We start from the raw sequence: 25,754 nt of genomic DNA on the forward strand, positions 1-25,754 counted from the left end.
TTAGATTTTAAGGAAGAATCTTTTCCTGTAGAGCAGGTAGGAAATAAGCACCCACAGTGATGTTCCCCACAGACTTTGGAAGAGCCACTCCAAGTGGCTCTCCTGGAAGCGCATCTCCCAGCTAAAGGGGAAATAGAAACCCAGTAGAGAGTGGCCCACGTACACAAAGATGGAGTTCATTCCTGAGGAGGACAGCAGAAAGTGACAGAGAATAATTAACGATTTAAGCCCTGATGTTATACTTTGTTGTACGATTGTGTCGTGTGGGAAAGAATGTCGATCTACAAGCTCACAACACATAGCAATGTGACATGTTGTGAGCTTGTAGATTGCCTATTTACACTTGTTAAATAGTGTCAATTTTGGCATGTCACCTATAATGATGACATGCCAAAATAGGGACGCCAGGTTGAAAGTAGAGCGAGGAGAGTGGAAACACAACTCAGCTGTTCACTGTATGGACTCACCTAGGTATATGAATGGCTGACCACCCCACCACCCTTTGATATCCATGACAAAGTACATTGCCCCCAGCAGGAGGAATGAAAAACAGCCCATGCACATGACATAGGACAGAGACCTGGGGGTCAGAAACACAAACAGACTTTGTTAGGCTAGCTGGAGTGCCACATTTCATGTTGTAATGTAGTAGAATTGGGAATCGCTAAAACATTTCAGGAGGGGTGTGAAAATGGCAGTAAAAAACGTCAGGTGCATTGTAGACAAATAACTCCTGCTGAGCGCTGAGCTGCAGCACACACACCATGCTATATAGCATGAGATAAAATATTTGCATCAGCAGCGGGTCTTTGGCACGTGCTCCAGTGGAGCCATGCCAGCCTGCCATGTCCCTGTCTGTTCTTAAGTGCAAGAATGTTTGATGTAATATCATCTTAAGTAAAATGGCTGCCTCCCAGAGCCTCGTTGCAGTAGGCATCTTTTATCTCAGCTGAAGTGGGGCCAAAAAGGACTCTTGGCCGAGAGTTAATTACTTCTAGACATCCAGGCAGGGATTCATACTCCAGAGCTCAATAACCTGTGCAAGATGAACTGACTATAAAACCAGGGCAGGTAAATGGGGAGGGGGGGGGGGTTGCAGCTGTACAGAGACCCCAGTGGGACATCAGGAAGAATTTGCTTACGCCATCATAGATGAAATGGTATTCTTCCTGACAACATTAAAATGATTCATATAACATTATGGGTAATATGGGAGTGGACGAGACTCGCAGGTCGTAAAGTAATCTATGCATCTCAGGTAGTAATCATAATGTATTTCATGAGAAATCATTACCTAGCATTTATCAGATGTTTGTGACCAAAGACAGCAGGCCTGGCTTAGTGTTCAGATACAGTACATCCATAAAGGCATGCGAGTAACAGAACAATGAGGCATATGATTGGACCAGGTGGAAATACTAATACAGTATTTATAGAGATGCTATTCCCAGTGTCTGATCCCATCCCATCACCCTGAGCTGGTAAAGAATATAAAGCATCTTTTTTGCTGGCTGTTAAGAAGAGTGATATTGTTTGGGCACATACAACCCCTCTGCTTCACACTCCCGACAGCCGGGGTGATTATTTACAGTCGTAGCTGTCGTTAGAGGTAAGTAAACGCATGTTTTAGCAGGCCGTGATTTGTGCCTCCTGGAAACTCATCCTTTCTTTTGTGAGGAAAGTGGCTGGATTTAGAGGGTCAGGAAGCACTTACCAAAGGTTTTTATTGACAGGTATAAATCCCCCGTCTCGTGTGCACTTAGAAAGGATGGCTGCACAGATTCCCTAAGGGTGGAAATGAAACAGATTTCAAATCAATGCTGGGCGATAAAGCACGGTCGTACTGGACTGCTAAAACGTGAACCAACAGAATCAAACGAGTACGTCAGATTAGCCGATTACCTCAGACTCAGATCAACAAGATCCCTTACGCCTGATTTATACTTGGTTGCAAATCTTGTCGTGACGTGCACTGTAAATAGCAGATGTATAGGCTCACAACCCATCAGGCTGCGACGCTTTGTGGGCTTGTAGATCTATAATCTTTTGGTGCGCGACACTGGCACGCATTTAAGTATAAATCAGGCCTTAGGTCTCACTCTCCCCTCCCTCTCTATGTCTCTCTCTCTCTCTGTGCCCCCCCCCCCCACACACACACACACACACGACTGTAAACACATCACTTTCACAATCCATTCCACATTGGAACGCTGCACCTCTCAAACCGAAAGCTACCTGCAGCTGTCAAACTTCAATATGCTGCAGACAGGGACTAATCTACTTGAGACTTAGGCCTCTCCAATGCCTAATAAACCATAATACTGATTGACTGTATATGAACCGATGAACCGTATATCAATAAAAGTCTTTATTATGTCATCTATTTACCTTTACATATGATCTGGATATTTGAAAAAACATTTTGTACTCCACAGAGAAACCACAGGGCAATAGATCAGAATCTAAACATGCGTGTTATGTGGATATCCATCATGTGTATAGATGACAGAATCGATGGTGTGGAAATAGCCTAGCCGTGGCGGGATTGAGTCTCCAGGCTATGCAGGCAGCAGGATGTGGGACGCGCCTGGAATGTGGGGCAATCACTCAATTTCAATCTCTCACTCTCAGGGCCTGATCGTTGGACTTTAATTAACATGGGCTGTTGTTTATTAGGAGGGAGATGCACGGTCGCACCTAAATATCAATGCAACTCCGGACTTGGAATTCACACGATGGTAATCTTACTGTGTTGTAACACTCGCGCTGTCTTGGCAGTAGAATACACTGCCTGGACTGAGTCTCTGGACCAGTCTGTGAGCCTCCTGTTCATAATACCAATCCTGTGGTTGGGTGCCTGCAGAAATGAGCTCCTTCCTCTGCCAAGGGGACCAGCTAATGTCAAGAGCACATGTCTGAAACAAGAGGCGCTTCAAGAACAGATTCAAGCCTGCGCTCCGAGACCAAATCTTATTAGAAAAGTCAATATCAAGAGCAAGCCAATCACTTTAACTAATTTCACTTTCCGTGTTGGGTAAAACACTTAACTCTGTAGGATTATAAATAGATTTATCAAGAGATCCAATAACATGCGCAAGACGAGACCAATACACATGAAGAGAATACAATATGACCAGAATTTATGATAAATGAATTTTAGTCTGTAAATGAGACGCTCTGTTTACACTTGGCAAATATATATATTTGTATTCCTAAGATCAATAAACGTATCCTGTTCTTTCAACAAAACCACGTCACAGCAAAGAAATCTCATTTTACTTCTATTCTCTTATTTCAATAACTGGGATTTTATTTCATGTATATGGATTTACCATTAAAACAGCTGATCCTGAATCTATGATCTCTAATATTGCACCTACAGAAAAATGCATACATTTGTAAAGTTAAGTACACAGTAAAATACTCACTATAAATTGATTCTTTTGTAACCCTGAGAGTGTACAAATCTAACCAAATGGACCTGTAAAATTAACACTGAGGATTTTACTGTGTAGTGTGCTGCAAATGTAAAACCTAATGTGTTTTTCTTCATTTCAAAATGTGTTACTTTATCATCCTGTGCCTCTGGGAGGAGCCAAATGGATGTAATTTGTTTGGTTTCCCTACAGCCACATGGAATACAATGATAGTCAATAAGATTCAACAGCAATGTAAGGAGGACATTTGTCTTGTAAAGACTGATGCTAAATACACATGATAGAATTTGAAATGAGGCTTTCATACATATATACAGCATGCAACTCACCCAACCACCACTATGAGAGCTTTTATTTATATAAATTACTTTTTAGTAGCAGTAACATAAAATAAAATCTACCCAAAATATTAAAATAAACCACTTCAACCCTAGCATCCCTATTCTGGGGGGAATAATTCGCCAAAAATTGCAGATCTACAAGCTCACAGCGTGACTGTTGAGATTTGGTGTAGAGGGAAGAAAGAGCGCACCAAGAACAGTTTACTAAGTATTGAGGGTTCAAGTGGTTAACTATCACATTTTCTTTCTCCGAGAACATTCAGGGTGTTTTACAGCCGACGTTCCAAACAAGACCTCTAATTTCCGCGGCTGAGGCTATTGAACCCCCTCTTGTCCTCAGTAGTGTGATTTCAAAGGCACTGTGACACAGCTAACTCATGTCCATCATCGCTCCAGGTCACTGGCCAGGATGTCTGCGGCTGCAACGTGGACTCTCTGACCAGCCCTCTCTGGAAAGAGCTGCATCGCTAACAGCATTAGAAGAAATGGCTGCTGCACACAATTTCACACAATGTGGACGTACCATGCGGGATTTTGTCAATCTCGTTAGTGCCGACTGGCTTCCTTTGGTAGGTTTACGAATGCACAACGGGTCGTCTCATGTAGCACTTGGCTTTTCCCTGAGGGACACATTCCCTCTCTAAATGAAATAGTGACCAGCTTGCCTCTCTCCTTTTATTATTTATCTTGAGACCACCCAGAACGAGTCTCGTTCCAAAACTATGACCTCCATGCTATCCAAGCAGAAGTCTAATATTCAACATTTTAAGTTGTGTTTAGGAGTTATTTATCTTTACATTAAGTACAATAACATTCTGCACCTGAATCGATTTACTGTAAGTGCACAGTAAAAAAAAGAAAAAGAAGGAAAACAAACAAAACCATTTTATCGGTAAAAGCATCTGTTTGGTCTATACATGTGTGTTGAGTCTGGGTTAAATGAATGAGCTGACCGTGCTCTTCAGCAAAGTCCAGATGATGGCCAGGAGAACCTGAGCTCTTTACTATGTTAGAGCTCAATGTAAATAATATGCACAATTCTAACATTCAAAAACCGCATGTGGGACACAGCGGCAATGAGAGACAGTGTGTGTCCCCTGGGGTGCCGGATACCATGTCTTCCCGGAAATACAGGCACACATACTGTATATGTTATTTTAATATACTCACATCACACACTCACACACACACACACACACACACACACACACACACACACACACACACACACACACAGGCTACTAAGTACTGCTAATGAACAGTTTCGGCAGCTATGACTAATAATTGAGTAGCTGGAGAAGATATTACCTGGAAGGCACAGTAGAACACATAGAGCTTCCAATTACCCTGCTCTGTGAGTCATATGGCCTTCTGTTTAATGACCACAAGGCACAGTAAGGCATCTACTGTAAGCAAGACCTCTAGACTACACTGTAGTCATGATTTCAGTTATACAGTATGGTAATAATTGTAGTCTACATGTCTGCCTTTGCAGACATGATATAGCAGACTACAATTATGTTACCATCAATGTGATGCAACATACCAGGATAATAGCCCATAACAGGAACCGTGAGAGGATATGGACATTTTTCCTTCTGAAGAAAATCATAATTTTCCCCGCCTGTAAAAAAAAGAGAGACAGAGATAAGCACAGAGACCACAACTAAACCAATCATATGTTTAATGAGAATCCCCCATAAACCCCAACAATCCGCATGTCAATTTATTTGCCCTTGGTAACCAAATAGTCCAGGGATGTGGATGTCAGTGCTGTGTCCCTGATGTGGCGGTCACATTTCTCCTGTCCCATGGAGCCAGATGTGGGGTGTAAGTCATCCCCACCCTCTGATTAATTTGGTGATGATGAATATGTCTCAGCTGAGGACATTAGCACGGGCAAACACATTGGAGGGCAGCAGACACCTGGCGTGTTGTCTGAGACCCGATGACTGAAGGGCTCAATGCTAAACGCCCACCGGGAATTGAGTAATGTGGCTGCTTTTGCGTGGCAACTTCCCATCGCAAGAGAGAAAATGCTTACATGCGACACTGTGCAAGAGTGCGTGAGGTGCCCCTGAGACTCCAGGCCCAAAGACCCGGAGCTCTTTCTTCATTTTCTGACAAAACATTCTGTGTTAACAATGGAGGGCAGCTGTGCACTTAGGATGAGGCTCCTTAGACAATCCCTGTTTAAGTACTAACTCAATAATGGTCTCACGATCCCTGTGAAATCTCTATCTACAAATAAGATTAATGTTATGAAGGGCAATTGGGGGAAACTATTAGAAATGTTTGAGATAACTGAATATTTGACATTTGTGATATTCTTTTTATAAAAAGCCTAAGTTGAAATACAACAGAGAAATTCGTGAGAGAGCTTACTTGCATCCCCATGAATCCCAGGACAACAGAGTTGATTGTACCCAGAACCCCCTCTGGGTCGAAGGGCTGTGTGGTCCGATACATCTCCTGGAAACACAAGATGAGAAATGAGCAACCAGGTTATTCCACAGCACTTTAATTCGTTCCACACGTGGCTTTGTCATTTGCAGATTGAAGACACATGATATAAACGCCGTACCTTGCACGTGGGGTATCTGTACATGTTGTCACCGAACATCCAGCTATCAATGTATCCTGCGGCACCGCCAGTGCAGCTAGGGTAGAGGCCATCATCACCAATTCCACCAGCCCCTAAATAACCTCTATTAGGAAAAATAACATTATATATCACAGGTTTTCACAGTGGGGGCCAAGGCCCCCAGGGGCGGCAATTGGACAGGAGGGGGGCAATAAAATCACACACACACACACACACACACACACACACACGCGCGCGAGTGCGTGCGTGCGTGTGTGTATCTCTGCTGTCCAGCAGAAACCAGCTAACTCCAAAGTGTTCATTGTTCAGGATATGACAAAAACAAAACAAAAAGTGGAGTTAGGAGGTTTTGTTCACCATTGATAAGAACAGCTAAATTGACCTCAAAGCCCACAATGAGGTTGGCGGACATTGGCGGGTTTAGCAGAAGGTTTGAGGATCCAATGGAGTTAGCTGTTTTTTTCAGAAGCGCTTTTTTATACCTTTCATTGGGTCAATATTGTTTTAATCAACACACAGATGTAAAGGGTGTTCAATAGCACTGATTTATGGGAGAAAAAAAATGCGGAAAAATGGAGTTAGCTGGTTTCTGCCGGACAGCAACGATATATATATATATCTATAAATGACAAAAATAGAAAGAATAGCAGATCTACAAGATCAATGCATTGTGCTCTGAAACGTGAGCTTGTATATCTGCTATTTTCTCTCATTTTCTTTAAAGCCATTTCACAATAGGGGGCTGCAGCCAGAGGCTATGGCTATTTGGGGGTCCTTAATCTTAATTCAACTTCATGCAACAAAGTACTGGGGAAAAATACAAGAGCTGTAGGGGAAGCATCAGTGCCCTTTCGATCTCACAAGCTTGAGCCATTGTATTTCAAACAGCAATGCCATGCAGGGGTCAGGCACAGGGGGAAAGGTAGTACAAGAGAGAGGGATGGGGATGAGGGAGACGCAGAGCGAGGAAGATGGATCCTCTGCCTCCGCACCTCTTATTGCACATGACACACTGAGATTGGCTAATTATGCCCTCTGAAGCTTCCACCACACTCCCATAAATCACGGTGGCTCATAACACCAGCGACATAAGGTTCAGGCAAACACCACCACCACACAGCTACCGCTCCAGCGCCATGGCTCAGACAGGAGATCACCATGCCATGGGGGAAATGGATGAGCTCACTGACGCCTTCCACCATAATGGCTTGGTAATATTAATGAGCAGCAACGACGCGGTCAAAAACATCACATGATGGTAAAAGCGAGGCAAAGATTTATGCTGAGGCAGACTTGACTCACGTGGGGCAATCGGGCACAGGCATGAGGAAGGTGATGCACAGCCATATGCTCTCCAATATGATGATGAAGAGCCACTCTGGCCAGTAAAGAACAACATCCTGGACAGGGTTCCACCAGTGATGCTGCATCATACAGAATTCATGTCAAGTCCAAAAACAATCCCCTGCCCCCTGGAATCGGCCTTCAGAGGTAGCCTCCTGGAATGCAATTACTGATGAAAGACGGCTTGACATAGATGCTCACCGCTCTCAAAGGGACTTCTTTCTGGCCCCACAAGGTCTGCATCAGAGACAGCACAAAGTAGGTGAATCCCAGCCGCTGCAAAACTCCAGGTACCCTCAGCCACGACCAGGACACTGGAACACGCACACAAGAACATGCACAGGACAGAACCCATTACAATAGGATAGAGATCCTTACACACACACACACACACATGCCACAAGCATGCCCCATATATAGTGTTACACCACATGAACTACAGTGGCACATGTGTACGTGTTACACAAATATTGACAAATAAATGGTCATAGCTCTAAGTCTAAGATAATGATAATACAGATCAAATAAAGCAGTGTGATGCTATCCCCGCTGACTTGAGGGAATAAAGGCCCAGGAAACGGGTGTCAATCAGAACATCTACACGGACATACAGTACGGATAGTGTTCCCTGAGGGAGCGTGATGGACGGCAGTAGGAAGCAGTCGGTGTCCGCCTGTCGGATGTGAAGGCATGCACATCAAGTAGGTGGGAAGCTAATCAAAGATTCCTAGTTATCTCTAGGTCGCGACAAATTGGGGAGGAAAGGGATGGCCTCGGGTTGAGAGATTGATGGTAATCTGTACATTAGTTAATTGAAAACCTCTTTGCCGCATAAAGTGCTGTAAAAACAATGTAATCCCAATCATTGATCTGGCCAAATCAAATAAGAGGAGGAAATCTCTCTTCTCACAGGAAAAGATAGAGCTGTTCCAATGACTAATGACACATTTGTTAAATCTGCAAGTAACACCCTTTGACAGATTCCTTTATCAGTCATCCACAACGTCAGATCAAGTTCAATAAAAAGCTTGCCTTCAATTCCCCCCCAACCCCCCACAAGACACTGTATAATTTTCAATGTACATCCTTTGAACTTTAACATACACATACACAGTATTTTCAAATTTTTGCATAGTAACACACCTATACAGCTGGATCAATACTGGATGGAAGTGATACATTTTTTCACAACACTTCCACAGATAAATTGAGAAAAAAATATTCCAAAGTGCAGTAGAAAGACCAGAACTGAAGCAATCACCAGGAAGAGCATACAAATGAGCCCAAAGAAGGTTTTCAAAAAAGAAGACTTTGGTTCTTCAGCTTAAAGTCAAATCTGCACACTGAGGAAATCTTTTCAATTTATTGAAAGGAAAAGATAACATTTTCCACTAAATGGACAAAAGGTACATATATTAAAGCTGGTCAGTGTTATTGATTTAATTTGGCTTGTTGGATGATGCCTAAACCCCTTATTTTGAACGTTAATGTTAACCATGTGACTCTCATAATAGGTGAACATTTGGCAAAAACAGAACATTCAGTAAAAATAGCAGATCTACACGATGTGCTATTTCCACAATTTGACATACAACTAAGTCTATAGGGTTTAAGTGGCTAATTAGAGATTGTAAATAGTGCAATGTACCTGCCTGCTTCAAATCATCTCAGTGAAGTCCTTTGAGTGCCTCCCACCTCAAGTTCATCATCGACCCCCTCCTCAACCCCCTGCAGTTAGATGACATACTCAACATGGGCCTACACTATTTCCTACAGCACCTGGCCCTCTCTGGTACTTACGCCACAGTCCTGTTTGTGGACCTAAGCTCTGCACCCATCATGCTAGCACTGAACACAGGATCAGCCTGCAGGTTGATCATTGATTTCCTAATAGACAGGAAGCACTGCACAATGTGCGGCTGGGCAAGCATGTCTGCAGCACTGGAGCTCTGTACTCTATACATCAACAGCTGCACCTTGAGCCACCAATCAGCAAAGATCCTGAAGTTTGTGGACGATACAACCGTCATTGGTCTAATCTCCAATGGGGCTTCCTGGTGCACCTGCCACCATATCAACTTGGAACTCTATGAAGACTAGAGTTGGTGGAGGACTTCAGGAATGTCCAGCCACTACCGCGCCCTTGTACTTTGTCACACCTGGGTTAACACTATGTGGAGTCGTTCACATTCCTGCTGACAATAATAACACAGGACATCAAGTGGGAGGAGAACATCACCTCCATCACCAAGAGTTGGTGTTCTACCTACGGCTGCTGAAGATATTCAACCTTCCACAGAAAATACACCGGCATCATCGTCCATCCTCTGGGCCGTCATAGCCTGGGGCAGCCATAGCTGAGTGGCTAGGGAGCCCGCCTGGGGAGCCAGAGGCCCTGGTTGTCCCACGTTCGATTCCAGCAATGTGTCAATGTGTGACCCTGAGCAAGACTCTTAACCCCAATTGCTCCCTGAGGCGCTGCCCCCGTAGCGCCCACTGCTCCTGTTACTTAGGATGGGTTAAATGCCTCTGGTATGCAAATATTCAGTGACAAAGGAGTCTGAACTATGTCATCATTATTTACCGCATTCCATTACCTTCTGGTTCACTGCCTCTAATGTCAAGGACAGGTGCAGAGTAGACTGCAGAGGATCATTTGGTCAGCCGAGAGGGTCATTGGTTAAAACCGGCCATCTCTCTAGGACCTGCACCACTCCAGGACAAAGAAGTGAGCAGGAAAGATAATCACAGACTCCTTTCAACTCCTACACCACCTCTTCCAACAGCTACAGATACCGGTCTATCATGATCAATATACCTCATGCCGTATGACCTCATGTACTTTATATGCTGCTAGTCTCTGTGTACATAATAAAACAAGCGCAATAATATTTCATTCTCCCCCATATTCTGCACCCTCCCCATTGCTGCTAAAGGGGGGTTACCCCTACCTCCTGTATCTCCTGACCTGTACTATTCTTTATTTTGATTATTCTTAAATTTTTATTAGATCCAGTATTATCATTATTATCTTGTTGTTATATTGTTCCTGCTTAACATGTTACACCAACGGTTGGCTGCTTGTACCTATATGAGTGAGATACAAATAAACCTTTCTGAATCCTGAATCATATTTATGTGTGCAAACATATCATATATTGTATATAAGCTATATACTTATATTTTTATCTTTATATTTTTGAGAACTTGAATGTGTGAACATTTCTCGATACCGTCGTTACTCAGTGTAGTGCACCAATCAAAAACAAATTCATTGTACAGTATGTACAAATATACGTGGTACAAAAATAATTCTCATTCTGATTCTAATGCTGTAAAACTAACAATTTAGACAATCTCACCAGGACACTATTTGTTTGCAATGACTCACCGCCCATGTCAAAGGTTAACACCTTGTTTTGGAACATGTGTGACATTGGAGCAGTACAAATATTGAGCTGCATCATATGCCTCCATTCTCTTATTAGATCAGACCCTGGAGCTGAAGTGCCAAGGACGTCCTTGGAGACAGAGGGCAAACCTGCAGTTTATGGTAAAAGTCATTGCACTATTGTGAGCGGCTCTACACTACAGCTGCTCCATCTACTACAGCTGGGACTGTGTGGTGTAACAGTATCTGTTTGTAATTGTCCATTACCGCAGGGGTTGTTTTTGCTTATTCTGCCTCTGTTAAACGTCCCCTGGCGCAGGATTTTGCGACTGCACACACAATAACAATATTTTTGTTAACCCAGTTACAGACACATCCATCCAGGAAAGTCCATTAGCACTGGGACTGACTAATGTGTGAAGGGCATCCGCAAGCTCCCTTGGTGCGGAGTCAAATCTCTAGGATTTTCGGACAACTTCCCTTCTTTTACCCCTGTCACAGTGCCATGGCAGCTTTTACACCTCACTAACAACTGGAAAGCCCAGCTTTTCCACCCTCTTGTTCTTTGTCTGTGAGGCTAAATGCTCGACAGTATTGGCATTTATAAATGCTTTTTGTGCATTATGAGGTATACAGGATTACAGGCGCTTGGTTGCATAAAGATGCCCTGTGATAACATAATAAAGTAATTGAAACAGGCTGATGCTAAGGATTCCCCCCCCCCTTTTTTACTTGCAAAAACTCAGTCTTGTTCTTTCTCAGTGTTTCATATTTTCATATACTGTAGCCTAATTTAAAAGATGCTTAGCACAGGGCGCCCTGGTGGCTGCAGAACACATTAACATAATGAAGGCTAAAGCATGATTTACAGTATACTTGTCGTACAACAGTTTCACACACCGAAAATAGAATATCTATAAGCATCACGGATAAATAAGACCTTCTCATAGCTGTCCTGGGTTCGAATATGACCCAAGGCTTTTTGCTGCATATCATCCACTCTCTGTCTCCTGCCATTCCTGTCCCTCTGCTCACTGTCCCAAAGCAGAAATCCCACACAAAATACATTTAAAAGAAAAGATAGGCTAGCACCATGGAAAAAGCTGGTGGCATTTGTTTTTGTGTGATGTTGAAGTGTACCCACATGGTCCATCTCTTGGAGAGTAGTTGATGAAACAGAAGCCAAGCAGAATGAGGACCACGGTCCTCCAGGTCAGCTTGCGTAGCATTTGGACACGACGAACCCCTTTCCTCTGCATGGATGTGAACGCCAGCACCACGGATGTCCCAATGATGAACACAAGCCTGCCAAAGCAGTGGTGGAAAAAGTACTCACATTTTTTACTTAAGTAAAGAGTATCAATACTGCAATGTAGAAATACTCTGTTACAGGTAAAAGTCCGGAATTCAAAATGTACTTGAGTAAAAGTACAAAAGTATTATTATGAAAATGTACTTAAAGTACCAAAAGTATAAATGACTCATTATGCATTATGTCCCATTTTCAAATGTATAAAATCTTCTAAAATAGTAGATTTACAAGCTCACAATGTGTCGCATCGCAATGCATTGTGAGCTTGTAGATCGGCTATTTTCAAATGGCCGAAATGTATATAATGCTGAAGTGGTTAATGTATGTTTTGTAAAAATAATCAAAAACTACAAACAAAGTAACTAAGGTTTTCAAATAATTGCAAATTGAGTAAAAGTACAGTATTTGCCTCTGAGATATAGTGGAGTAGAAGTAAAACTAAAAGTACAGAAAATTGGAAATACTTTACACCACTGGGCAAAAGAAACTTCACCATACACAAATATTATTATTATCATCATTATTATTATTTCATTGCAACTCAGATCTGAGCTTGACACCAGCAGTCTCATAGAAGTTAAAAGTTTTTCTTTTGACAGTTCAACTTGTTTCATAAAATGTGCAGAAATTGGAAGACTTCAATACTTGTACTGAACGCACCAAGGCATGACGAGATCTGCCACTGTGAGACCTGCAACAAACACACACACAACCAGGTTTTTAATAACAACTTAGACGAGTACATGAAGTTGAGCTGCACACTTTTAAATGTCACGACATTATACTGTAGTCTTTTAGATGATCACAATCCATTCTTAACTAAACGATTAATAATAATGTCCTCAAGGTAATCATTTTTCTCATTATAGTACCATTTTGCAAATAATATGATTAATGCTGAAGCTGCCAAGATAATAGCAACCATGTAATAGTAAAAACAAAATCCATCAATTCTCCCCTTAAGTCAATACATGTCTCCAGATGAGACTAAGAGGCCATTATGAAGCTCAAATTGAGCTCATCTTCAAACATAATTGGAAATACATTTTGTAATAATCTCTGTGACAATTGAACATGCATCTTTCCTCCTCATCTCATTCTTGTTTGTAATGTTGCTCGAATGGGATGGGCCTTTGACCCAGATAAGGAATGCCATCACAGACAACAGACATCAGAAATGGTGTAAAACCTATTTATTTTACTTACTGCTTAAAAGCATGTATGATGCCGTTTCCATGAAATAGACTGATGTCTGGTCTGGGGACCACAGGCGGTCCAAAAAGATCCTGTAACTCCGAGAGTGTCCAATGGGATATCTCTGGGAACCCAATCTACACTGTAAATCTGCAGTGTTAATTTAACTCTGAGAGTGTACAAATGGAACCGCCATTTGTACACTCTCAGAGTTACAGACCTGCAAGGGTTCATTTGGACCCCCGGTTGTCCCCGGACCCCACGTTGAGAACCAGTGGATTAGGCTATGGTCCCTTACCATTCAACCAAATAACTCCACTTCAAAGAGAACATACACAGACAGTAGTTGAAGGGGAGATGACAGATTATGCCAACTGTGACATGGGATTTACTTTCAGTATTATGGTTTCTCTTTTGTATAATTCTTGGTTTATCTTATGCTGTACGTTACCATTCCATGGTGCATGTTGAAAGAACCAATAGCCTCCTCCTCCATAATTCACAAATACCATCACTGTCAGAGCAAACCTACAAAGAAATATATACAGTATACATTTCATTGTGATTTATTACTGTGTATTTTTTAATAAACCTAGCCAGTAATTGCACTATTCAAAGTACAAACTAGTAACTAACTACGAATTAATCTCCAGTATAATACATTAACTTTTCAGGTACTGGAGAAAACAATGCCAGTTTTACTCAGGAAAGACCCAGGTTTGCTGTTGGTGTTTAAAGGGGGATCACAGGTTGCTTGACACAGGCTTCATTCAAGTAACCCATTAGTTACGATTGGAGGAACACTGGTATGACATGAGCGCTTTCCAATGGCTTGCGAATTTACGCAAGTCTAACCAATGGAATGCCACGGTCACACTTCCATGATCTAGTAGTGGGGTGTAAAACTCTGAACCAACCATGAAATGTCTCATTTCACCAAGAGTCAATAAAATGTGATTAACTTTATATATATTTTTTACATGATTTTAGAAATACATTGAATTCACAAATTTGACAGGGGGAAGTGATATACTCAGTATTGGAAAATAGTGGAATATAGACGATAGAAATGATACAGCAAGTCTCAAGTTCTCAGCACATTTATTTTCAAAAAGTGCCATATTCTATTACATTTTATAATCTATTATAACATTCCAGAGCAATAGGAGTTGAAGATCAATTTTTACACCTCTAACCAGTAGGAAGAGACTACTGTATTAGACATACTCTTTCACAGATAGACCCCAATTCAGCAGTGATGCATACATTAGTATATGTTTGTTTTTTTCACAGTCTTCTGAATGTTGATTATATGTTCCTGGACTATAAATGTGGTGGGGCGGCAGTGGCTCAGGAGGTAGAGCGGCCGCTCGGGAACGGGAAAGTCCCCAGTTCGATCCCGGGCTCCCCCAGAGTTAGTGTCAAAGCACCTTGGATAAAGGCGCTATATAAACGCACCATTTACCATTTGGTGTGAAAGAGTCAAATGCAGTGTGAGAGGGGTATTAACCACTTAAACCCTCTATTTTTTGTAAAACAGACTAAAAGTGTACATGGACCGCTTTTTACCAACTACACCAAATCTCTTCGCCTATAATAGCTGATCTACAAAAGATCAGCTATTTTTGGTGAATGTTACCCTCAGAATAGGCATGCTGGGGTTGAGTAAAGTGAGTAAACCCCCACCCCCAAAAAATTACGATATGCCCACAATAGGGACGCCAGGGTTGAAGTGGTGCATATAATCAACTATATCTTATCCACACATGAAATGCGAAACAAAATATTCCTCTGCGACTGTTCCTCAACCACCCGGTTTAATTTTGAATACATAATATAGACATAACTTCTGAATTAAAAGTTCAAGATGCCAGGGGGTTGGGCTCTTTTATTGTGTCACTCACCAAATGCAACACAAGGTAATGCAATCTAAGCATTATGAATCACTCAGGAAATGAACACTTGTCCTCTGGATCTCCTCAAGCAGGAGTGCTGACTAAAGACTCTGGCTTTAATATATGATACACTTATAACTTAGCGTTAGCCAGAGCCACTGAAACACAGCGTGTGATGGAGTGCTCCACTGAATCAGCAGCTATAGGAGAAGGTGTTTGTACTCCATGTCAGAAAATGGGACTGCTGCATTCAGTGGTGGGCAGTAACCTAGTACATTTACTTGAGTACTATACTAAGTACAGTTTTGAAGTATTATTATTATTATTTATTTTTTCAGCAAGCTCGTGATTCTTTCTGAAATGTTCTAAATTTCAATACAGCAATGTACTTCGTAATTTGTCCTTTTGAATACTTTTGAGTATTTACTTGAGTATGTACACGTACTTTGTCCACCACTGGCTGCATTGCAAAGCCCAAACCTGACGAGGATTTGGAAAAAGCTAAATGTTTAGATACTCACACAAAAATGAACTTAAGTACAGTACTCAAGTGAATGTACAGCACTGGCTCCAAGGCAGCTTCATCACCATGTGACAATCTGACTTCCATCCTCAATAAAATCTTCATTTATGCTTTTGATTCATGCTTTGTGTTATTTAATCACAGACAGAAAAAAGCAAAACATAAGGAGGTCTTTAAGAGCCATAAGGAGATTAAGACAACCTCCACAGAAACAACTGTCTGATAAGGTGCACTGTATCTACCTTTTGCCTTCCCTTGTTTTTCTGGCCAGATTCAATTAAGAGGTGCACCAAGCCATTACTGCTCCTTTTAGCCCTAACCTGCTGATACCAGATTTTAATCGGCCACTATCATTTCAAAAGGGCTATTAAAGTAGAGTGAACCCTGGTGCACGTGTGCATGCACTCTCACACACGCACGCACACAAGAATCCACACACATACACACACACAAGCAAGCAAGCACAGATGACCGCATGCACCCACACGCACGCACACACACACACACACACACACACACACACACACACACACACACACACACACACACACACACACACACACACACACACACACACACACACACACACACACACACACACACACACACACACACACACACACACACACACACACACACACACACACACACACACCTCATTTAGATTTTGACAAATACATCCATTAGTCACCATAGTGACTTGGTGACTAAAGACAAAGGTTAAATACCCAGATGAGACCCTCAGTGAATTGCTGCAGTATATATAGGGACTTATTGCCCATCTTTTTAATTAAAACACTGTGGGTCCCCTTCCTGTAGAGAGCAACATTTTAGGCAGATTGCATTGCCAATGCCAGACGCGAAGATTTCAATTAAGGGGAAATATAAGCACTTAATTAATTCAATGTGGATTCGGATCATTTTGTTGTATGTAGTCCTTAAGCGGAAACAAACACAGAGAGGCTGGGGAAATCTGCAGCTTGAAGCATTGTGGGCGAATGTCCAGGTTTCCACAGTTCGGCTAGTCCTAAATATTTTATCCCTATGGGGCTTTCCATCCAAAATCAGACCTAACCACTGTCCGGGAATTAGTGTGCATGATTTATAGCTATCAGATAGATAAGACTATGCCATATATAGATTATATCATGGCAATGACAACTGCTTGTGGCTTACCGATAGGATTTCTATGATTTAGATCACTATACATGCATTACCAATTACAGTATTAGCTCAGTACATTCCCCCGTTGCAAATGGATAGTTACACTCAATCACTATTGGGTATTGAGTTACTTAACTTACATTATCGCAGGCCACATCAAGTACATGGAAACCCAATCTAGTCATAATAAATGTCTGGTACTTGAGTGGATATACCAAGGTGCTTATTTCTGCATTGAAACATCAGAGCATATCACAATGAGGAAGTCGGCTTTGCTTTTGTCTTCGGTACCTCAACTTCCTGTCATGACAGCATGTCTTGGAGCAAACTTCAAGCATGGCTGACGACAGGCAAGAAGTAGCAAGGCACCTGGTGTTAGACACAGCTGACAATCCCTTGTTTCACTGTAATAGCTGTCACGTGTCTTGTATATCACAGCTAATACTGGCCGTGTTGTTTTCAATAGGAGGGAAAAGTGGCTGAAGGCTTTTAGCAGCAGAGAATAAGATTAAAATCCAAACCCTTTTAGAAAAATTAATGTGCAAACAAAGTCTACTGTTCTCTGTATATCATGTCAACAGGCACTGAAGAATGAGCAGAAAAACCTTTCAAGATCCAAAGAAAAGCCTTTGCCTTCAGAAACGTTCCTGCCTATGGCAGATGACTGATGCTGCTGTCCACCGTAGAAAGTTGTTGCTTATCAAGGGTATGGATCATAAGTCACTGGGTTGAGATACAGGCAACGTTAATCTTGGGTGCTGAGTCACCGTTTGATTAAGTACGTTGCCACAAGTTGTACACGAGATACAGGATTAAAGGAACCAATAGATACATCAATATGTTACAGGTATTTGTAACCCATGAGTGACATTTCATGCCTTACGTGATATTGGAAAGCTTGTGGACCTCAAACATAACTGGCAGCTAAAGAGAAAGGATTTATGATGGGGGGGGAAATGGTATTTCCTTCATCGTTTTGTTAAACTGTTGAAAATTGTAGTTCTAGCACTGACTAAGCGCACTGAGCCAATTTTGGTTCAGCATTAAATAAGCCTTTACTTGGCGTTTTGAAATCAGAACACATGGACGGTGGTTTGAGAATAATTTTCTTCCAAAAAAGTAAGGCTAGCTTGGAGAGATTTTGCGCTGCCAATTGTCTGCTGGATCCTGCCTCCTGTGTTCTTGGATTTCCTCTCCCTCTCCAGTTTGGCAGTAGATCTATGGCTCAGTGGATGTGTGCTGATATGTTGACTGTATTATTAAATCAATTATTTGGCAAGGGGGAGGTCAAAGCCACACCAGCATCCTGTTTCCAGAGAGGCGTGCTTTGTGTCTACCCCCAGGCCACAATTAAGGCGAGCAGGGAGCCCAGAATTCAATCACATGCATCGCTCCTGTCCAACAGAAACACTCGTCCAAACCCTATAGACGCCGAGATAGCAGAGATCAGGCCCAAAGCTATTTGCCTGATAAGAAAAGCTTGAGGGACAGCGTGGCCAGACTGTGACCCCCGTAATTATTCATTACACCAGGAACTGTACATCTTCATCATGCCTCGCCTTGGCATGAAATGGATTAGCATGTAAACTAGCGGTACGCGCTGATAGGCTGATAGACAGCATTACCGTTGATGTACAGTACATACCCTCGGAAAGTGTCCAGTGAGCAGAGACGTCTGTGTGTAGTATTAGAGTTGCTTGTTTCATCCTGCATATGCACATAAGACATGTTCCTATCAACAAGCAGTGGACATTTACACTGCAAAATCCTCCATGTTAATTCAAGTCTGTAAGTGTACAAATGTAACCAAATGTACCCTTATGTGTCACGTAGGCCTATAATAAAAGAGTTAACTCAACTCAAAGTTAACGAGAGTGTAAAAAAACGGACACAAATGGACCTGCCCATTTGGGTCCGTTTTTACACTCTTTAACAGTGCATATTTTGTTGCTTGCATTATTTGTATAATTTATTACATACAATCAATAGTGCTGAGATGTGATAACATTGACGTGGCTGTGAACCTAAGACGAATGGGTCAGAATTCTCCAACATGACACGTATTTCTCCACATTGTGCCACTCTCTATACTGAATGGAGGCACATCTTTTGGTTAACGGGGAGGGAGGGGGTGGTTGATGTCTCTGGCCTGCTGCCCTCCCAGTTGGATTAAGCATGAGTCCTTGGCCTACACAGAGCAGTCTAAAGAGCCAGAGCAGGAAGACACCAGCACTAATATGTCATGATGGATCTTACTGCCATCCGGAGAGCATATGGGAGACAGAGACGTCTCGCTCAGAGGGATGAGAGGAGCTATTCATGCTCGCCAAAAATACACAGCAACATTCGCCGTTAACTAAGACGAGTGGACTGATGCAACGTTTGATCTATAGTTCCTGCGTAAGTCTGTTGTACGAGTGCCTTCGCTAACATTTGTATCAATCATTCCATTAGTGTCTCCCAAATGGCTTGATGACTGGACTATTGGCTGGCTATTTCAAAATGCCTCCCAGGCAGCCTGGATGTTGGACAGAGTGAAAATAACCCAATTTTGGCTCAAAGAAAAGGTAACGTTTTCTTCACAGTGAAATGAAGAAGTAATGGTAGTACATGAATTTTTCTATTGTGGAATTCTCAGAAATAATGGTTGTTGAAAAGTTATTGAAAACAGAAATGCAGCCATGAATGAGGAAAACAAACAATTTATTGTCGTTTAATTTATATACATATTTAGGACCTTTTGCAGAGAATGGGGGTGTTGAACTTTGTACAAGGGACCTTCATCTATTACACTGCAGCCCCTAATGAGAGCAATACTACAGAGTACTGAATTGGTGCTAATATTGAATGGGAACTTATAACGGAATCGTTTCTGATTATATTGTTTTGATTCAACTTGTCTCTATTAATCGATCAAGTTACTCTTTCAGTGTTATAATACTGTGAGCATTTTTAGATTTGTTTCGTGTAAATTAGTAGCAGCATAATACTTACATGATCCAATGAAAGTTGTGGGCCTTTACAGCAAATGGTGGTGACCAACCTGGCTGTACAACGCCTCCTATTAAAAGGAGACAATAAAGTCTGGCTTGACCAGGTACGTTGGAGGAGCAATCATTGAGCAATAACATTTTGTATGCAGAATCATTCAAACAATAGTGTACCTGTAGATGTAGGGAGCCACGACAAATAACAGAGCAATAAGGGCCAGTAAAAGAGCTGCCGCCACGAGAGCTGCATAACACAAAGAGAAAAGGTAATGTTTACAAATGGGCATTGTGTAATCATACACTATCCCCTTATTGGATAAAACTGCGTTTCTAGGCAGCTTTGTGGGCTACGTCACTGTCTGTCTGGACATCCATGTCAGGAGCCTGATACCTCTCTATCACAATAGGATCTGACTATGGATAAGAGGACTGATAACCACTCCTAGCCACTCCAACTGTCTCCTGCATTATTTGCCACTGGACTCCCCTGTGCTTGTCTGTCTGTCATCCAACGAGTGTCATAGGGGAATCCCTCAAGTCACAGACAGAAGAAGCCTAATTGAAAACTCTGGGTCGATCCATCACGGCGCAGTCAATCCAGGTAATCTAACCCTGGAGGTATGCACAAAGCATGGAGAAAAGAAACATCTTGGGATCCACATGGGAATGGCGTGGCTTGTCGTCTACTATAACATATCTATGACGTATGACTCCAAATTTCAGCAAGGTTTCAGCCCTATCCAAGCCCCATTGACTTCCATTATAAAATAAGAGTAAAAAATACATGTTTTATATATGTATAAAAATATGTAAAAACACAGACACACACACACACACGCACCAACCCTTTTATAGACGGCTAGTCTCCTGCAGAGCCATGCCGTAAAAGTGTAAAGCTACACTGGAACAAGGACTAGAATACAAATGTGATTGAGGTGGTCTGACAGATGGTGTCATTGATACGAAGGGGGTTGGCAAATATACTTAAACCCTTTATACTTTGTTGACTGGTGTCCCCCAGGGGTCTGTACTAGGCCGCCTCCTTTCTTCCCTCTACACCAGATATCTTTGCCCCAGACGCTAGGGTTCATTTGGTTAAGCTAAATGAATAAATATGCATATAGGAAACAGACAATTTAAAAGATAAACAAATAAAATAATGAGAATAAGAATTAATGATGGCAACGTTTTTTTTCATTGTAACCGACAATAACCAGGAGTCTGAATTAAATGTCAGATGGGGAAGCTCGGCTGCCGGTTTTATATTAGAATCTGGGGGATTAATGGGTTTCACCTGGCTTGGGTGCAGCCTTCTAAACCTTCCATGCTGGAGCGGACTGCTTTCTCCAACTTGATTTATCTCTATATCATAACATAATATCGGTAGTAAGATAATTCCATAGAAAATATTCCCAAAAATGTATTTAATAATACATATTTTTCATAAATACCATTAATACTTCCACAATATGTTTACTACATTGTTGCACATTCATCAGCGTCAACAGTATGATATATAGTAGAAGTAAAAGACGATTGAACTAACATGTATGAGGAGGTACAATATCATCGTCGTCAAAGCAGAGGCAACTGTGCGGCAGTACGCACTACCCACGGTTTGTCTTCAGTGGAAAAACAAACAAAAAGAAGCCACATTAAGCTTGGTTGAATACACACTATGACATCCCCTTTGAACAGACAGAGACTGGCTGTATAATCACCTTTGAAAGGCCAAGGCCTCTCTGCTGTCCACTCATCAAAACACCATAAAGCTCTCATCACACGGAGGGCAAACGAGTGCAACGCTACATCTCAGCAATAGGTACACTCCGTCTATTAGTTATTGACGAAGCAAGATGCTAATTTGACCTGAAGGGGAAACCATTATAAAACAACTACATAAGTCTAAATTAATATGTTTTCAATAGCTGAATGAATACTTAATAGCAGTCAATACCATAGATTTCTTTGAGAGAATTAGGGCTTCTGCAGGTGACTTGTGGTTTGTGGTACCAAGCAGAATACAGTACTAACGAGATTAGAGGGTGGATCTGATAACCACTGGACGGAGGCTTGGCCTTCCACAGATACCTCCTTCGGCGAATGACCTCATCAACCCTGCCAGCCAATCATTTCTGAGACTGTGAAGTAAACTTTGAAATTCCCTAGCAGGGCAAGTCTAACATGTCTTCTTCTCTTGAGCTGCTGACCAGACCATTACTTAAGCAGAGCGAGTCCTGTGGGACCTTGGTGTAATCACCGGTCTGTGGAGCTAATGGAAGCGCATCATACTGTGGGGTGGGGTGGGGTGGGGGGGGGGGGGGGTGCAGTCACACTGACCATACTGTATATCTGCCAGATAATGGCTACTTGGCCTTAAAAGTCTGATCTACAACATAATCTGCAATATTGTTAAGTAGAGTGTACATTATGGAGAGAGACGCTTTCAAAATCCCATTATGCCCTAATCCTTCCACGCTCCCTAATGTATTACCCACAATCCTCCACGCATGGAGCCAGGCCTCCAAAACAAACAGAAAAGCTTTTCTTTTATCCCTTTTCAAGAAAGCCCGTCTTATCTAATCGATACACATCATGTCCCATGAGATGGACAAGAATTACTTCTCAACGGGATCGCACAACACAAGCGATGTCTCCTCTTTGCTGACTCAATTAAAATCAGTGTGGATCAAAGTCTTATAGGCTCGGGCTAAATCACAAGTACATTAGTTCCACTTACTTTCATGGCCTGTGCACTTGCAAACACTCGTGTAGAATCACCAGTGGCGTAAGCAATATTAAACAATGTTGGAGTGCTATCCAATGATTAATGACTCTGTGGAACAATTAATTTTCATCAGCAGACATTAATGTGTCCCTGCACTTACGGAGGTATGCATTTCTTGGACTTTTATCCACAATGTGAGTGCAGGTAGGATTGTTGGGGGGCTCTGATGGCCAGATCCAGACAGAGTAATGGCCACCTTCTTCATATGTCTGACTCCACCTGGATCCAAAACAATGAAACCATTAACAGACATGCTGGCCACAAACGCATGCAAAACTAGGCACTGTTTGTTTTCATTTGATCATCTCTGAAACGATATTCCCCCTAAAAGCATGCATTACATTTTATTTTTCATTCATTACCAGGCCGCTGGACTGCATCAGACAGTCCTCAGACTGTTTTCCACTTGACCTTATTGTAAAAGGGTCTCCTTATACTCCAGTTTCCAATCCCACTGGCTTCTTCACAGTAAAAGATGCAGCTCAGGAGGGACACCTAGTGTCTACAGATGAGAAGTGCATCCCCCACACACGCACATGACCAGCTCTGGTTTCAGATCCCCAAAAACATGCATTACAAGGTCTTATTGATCTTCTGTGGGATGACATATTAGCTATCACTTGGAGTGTTTTTTTAAAGGGGAAAAGGAAATCAATAGTAGCACAGTCTGGTTAGGGACCTCAGCATTGATCTAGGGAGTCCAAGACCAGACCGCTCAGAAGACGAGAGGGAAAAACAACCAACAGCTGGGCCATGTCATGTTATAACCCGATCCCTGACAGCATGTTTAAGGGTGACCCCCAAACAGAAAGCACTGCCCTGACGTCTTGTATGTCCTGATTGTTTATAAATATGGCTACTGTCTGTTCTAGTTGAACGTCCCCTATGATGATTGCATAGGACATGTGGTTTTAGAGCCTTAATGAGTCTTTTCATCAATATTGGAATGTCAGCTCTTATTAACCCCAAAAAGGCCCCGTAATCAATATTCAGCGAGGTAGTTCAAACAAGGGCATCACTCAGGTCCAGAAAGCAGGTCAGGATTACACCCCCAGCCCTGTAAATAATCCAGCGGACTGCTGAGGCAATCATCAGATGCCACTACACACCATATTTTGTCTAGTGACAAGAGCTTTACAGACTGGCTGATAACGACAGACAGAAGAAACACAGGGAAATGGTAACCAAATCAGCAGTTTCACAGAATCATCATTCTTGCAATTCAAACAGTTTAGGGATTAAATGTTAGCGTTGAATCTTCATTCGGTTACCTGCAAAGTGTTGAATTCCTGAGTTGGGATGTCACTTGAAGGGTCAAAGTAAATTTAGTGCTGACCACAGCAGATGCATTATTCTTGAGCAAGGGTTGGAATAGACACTGCAGGAACACAGAGGTGGGACACTGCATTAGGGCACCATAGAAACCAAGGTTTGCCATGTATTTGCCGTCGACATACACTAATGGCATAGTATACTTTTTAAACAATATGTAACCAATTAACCATATTCATTCAGCAGCATAGGGTTTCCCACACCAAAGTGTGATGCAAGATCAAAATGGCTGCCATGTGAATATGGTCAGTGGCTAATAGATAGGTTGAATGCAGGTACCATAACAAGTATGACAGACTAATGTAGTGTAATGTTCATAGGATGTCTGGTACTATCAGTTTGCACTCTAAGTGAGGTCATGTTGTCTCTGTTGCTTATTGCAAAACTCTTCAAGTTGTCAATATAACTCTGCACCCGTGCACATTCACAATGTATATTAATAAACAAGTTTTGTATTTGGGAATAATTAAATGTGGCATTTCTTTCTGTCCAAGACAAATATAGTTGGACAGAAAGACAACTAATAAATGAATGGGATTGAGAGAAACGCAACTGGAAAATGTTCTGCTCGGTTCTTTACCTTGTAGCAGTAATCAGAGGTGTAGGAGACATGGACTTCCTCAGTTTGCTGGTTATGAAAAGTTAACAGCGCCTGGTCCAGTTTCAAAACCCGCCCTGCACGGATTCATCATAGTGTTGATAGAGTGATAAGCTTTATCTATATATCATCAAACTTCAGATAACAAAAGACACAGCAATGACTATAAGAATGACTAATCACTGATTAAGATGTTTGAACAGTACACCTCTTGACATTTGCATTGTACTAGAAGAAAAACCTAAATTTTGAAGACCAAGATAAATGCTTTGCATAAATACAGTTATCCTATCTGCGAAGAAAAATTAAGTACAGTATTTCTCTTCAAAATTAAAAGTACATGCTTGCCTTGAAGGCCCATTTGTAAAATCTCTGGGAAGTGTCAGTGTTCATTTAGTTGATGTGATCATGATTAGGAATGAAAAATGCACTTCAACAATGGAACGCTGAAGCCAGCTATCAATATTAAAAACATTATACCATCAGCAATCTCATTAGCTGAGACCGGACGCTAAAGATCATCCTGCACCGTTGAATCCTGGAACACTCACTTGAATGTATGTGTCCCCCATGGATGCTTGTTAGGAAGAACAACACAGTCAGCGCTGCTCGGAGGACTCTCCCAGGCTCCATTTTGATACTACGAAACAATTCCTCTGCCACCCACCTTTATGACACCTTTGACAAGTGGTCAAAGGGCAGCAAGCAAGATGAGTGACTCCTCTGACCTGGTATGGAATCCATATCTATGGAGGTGGATTATAAAAACACAGTAACGGATATAATTTCAGGAATGGTATTTTCTTTGGCAAAGACTGTTGCCAAAACCTGCATTAGGGA

General features: G+C 41.9%; 1 protein-coding gene across 1 annotated transcript; it reads right to left on the reverse strand.

Annotated features, from left to right (window-relative positions):
• LOC308100539 (heparan-alpha-glucosaminide N-acetyltransferase) lies at nt 1-25,547 on the reverse strand (the record flags this gene model as incomplete). The annotated part of the gene is made up of 18 exons (XM_080449605.1): nt 1-182; nt 468-580; nt 1,715-1,785; nt 5,325-5,402; nt 6,164-6,250; nt 6,363-6,486; nt 7,686-7,807; nt 7,929-8,041; nt 12,263-12,423; nt 13,091-13,121; nt 14,076-14,152; nt 18,852-18,913; nt 20,201-20,267; nt 20,371-20,440; nt 23,085-23,203; nt 24,256-24,362; nt 24,897-24,991; nt 25,466-25,547. 18 exons carry the CDS (start codon nt 25,545-25,547, stop codon nt 1-3), a joined length of 1,761 nt encoding a protein of 586 aa, XP_080305731.1.
• Nucleotides 25,548-25,754: the final 207 nt, after the last annotated feature.

The sequence above is a fragment of the Gymnoscopelus braueri genome (genome assembly GCF_963280865.1).
Source record: "Gymnoscopelus braueri genome assembly, chromosome: 14".
Classification (NCBI taxonomy): domain Eukaryota; kingdom Metazoa; phylum Chordata; class Actinopteri; order Myctophiformes; family Myctophidae; genus Gymnoscopelus; species Gymnoscopelus braueri.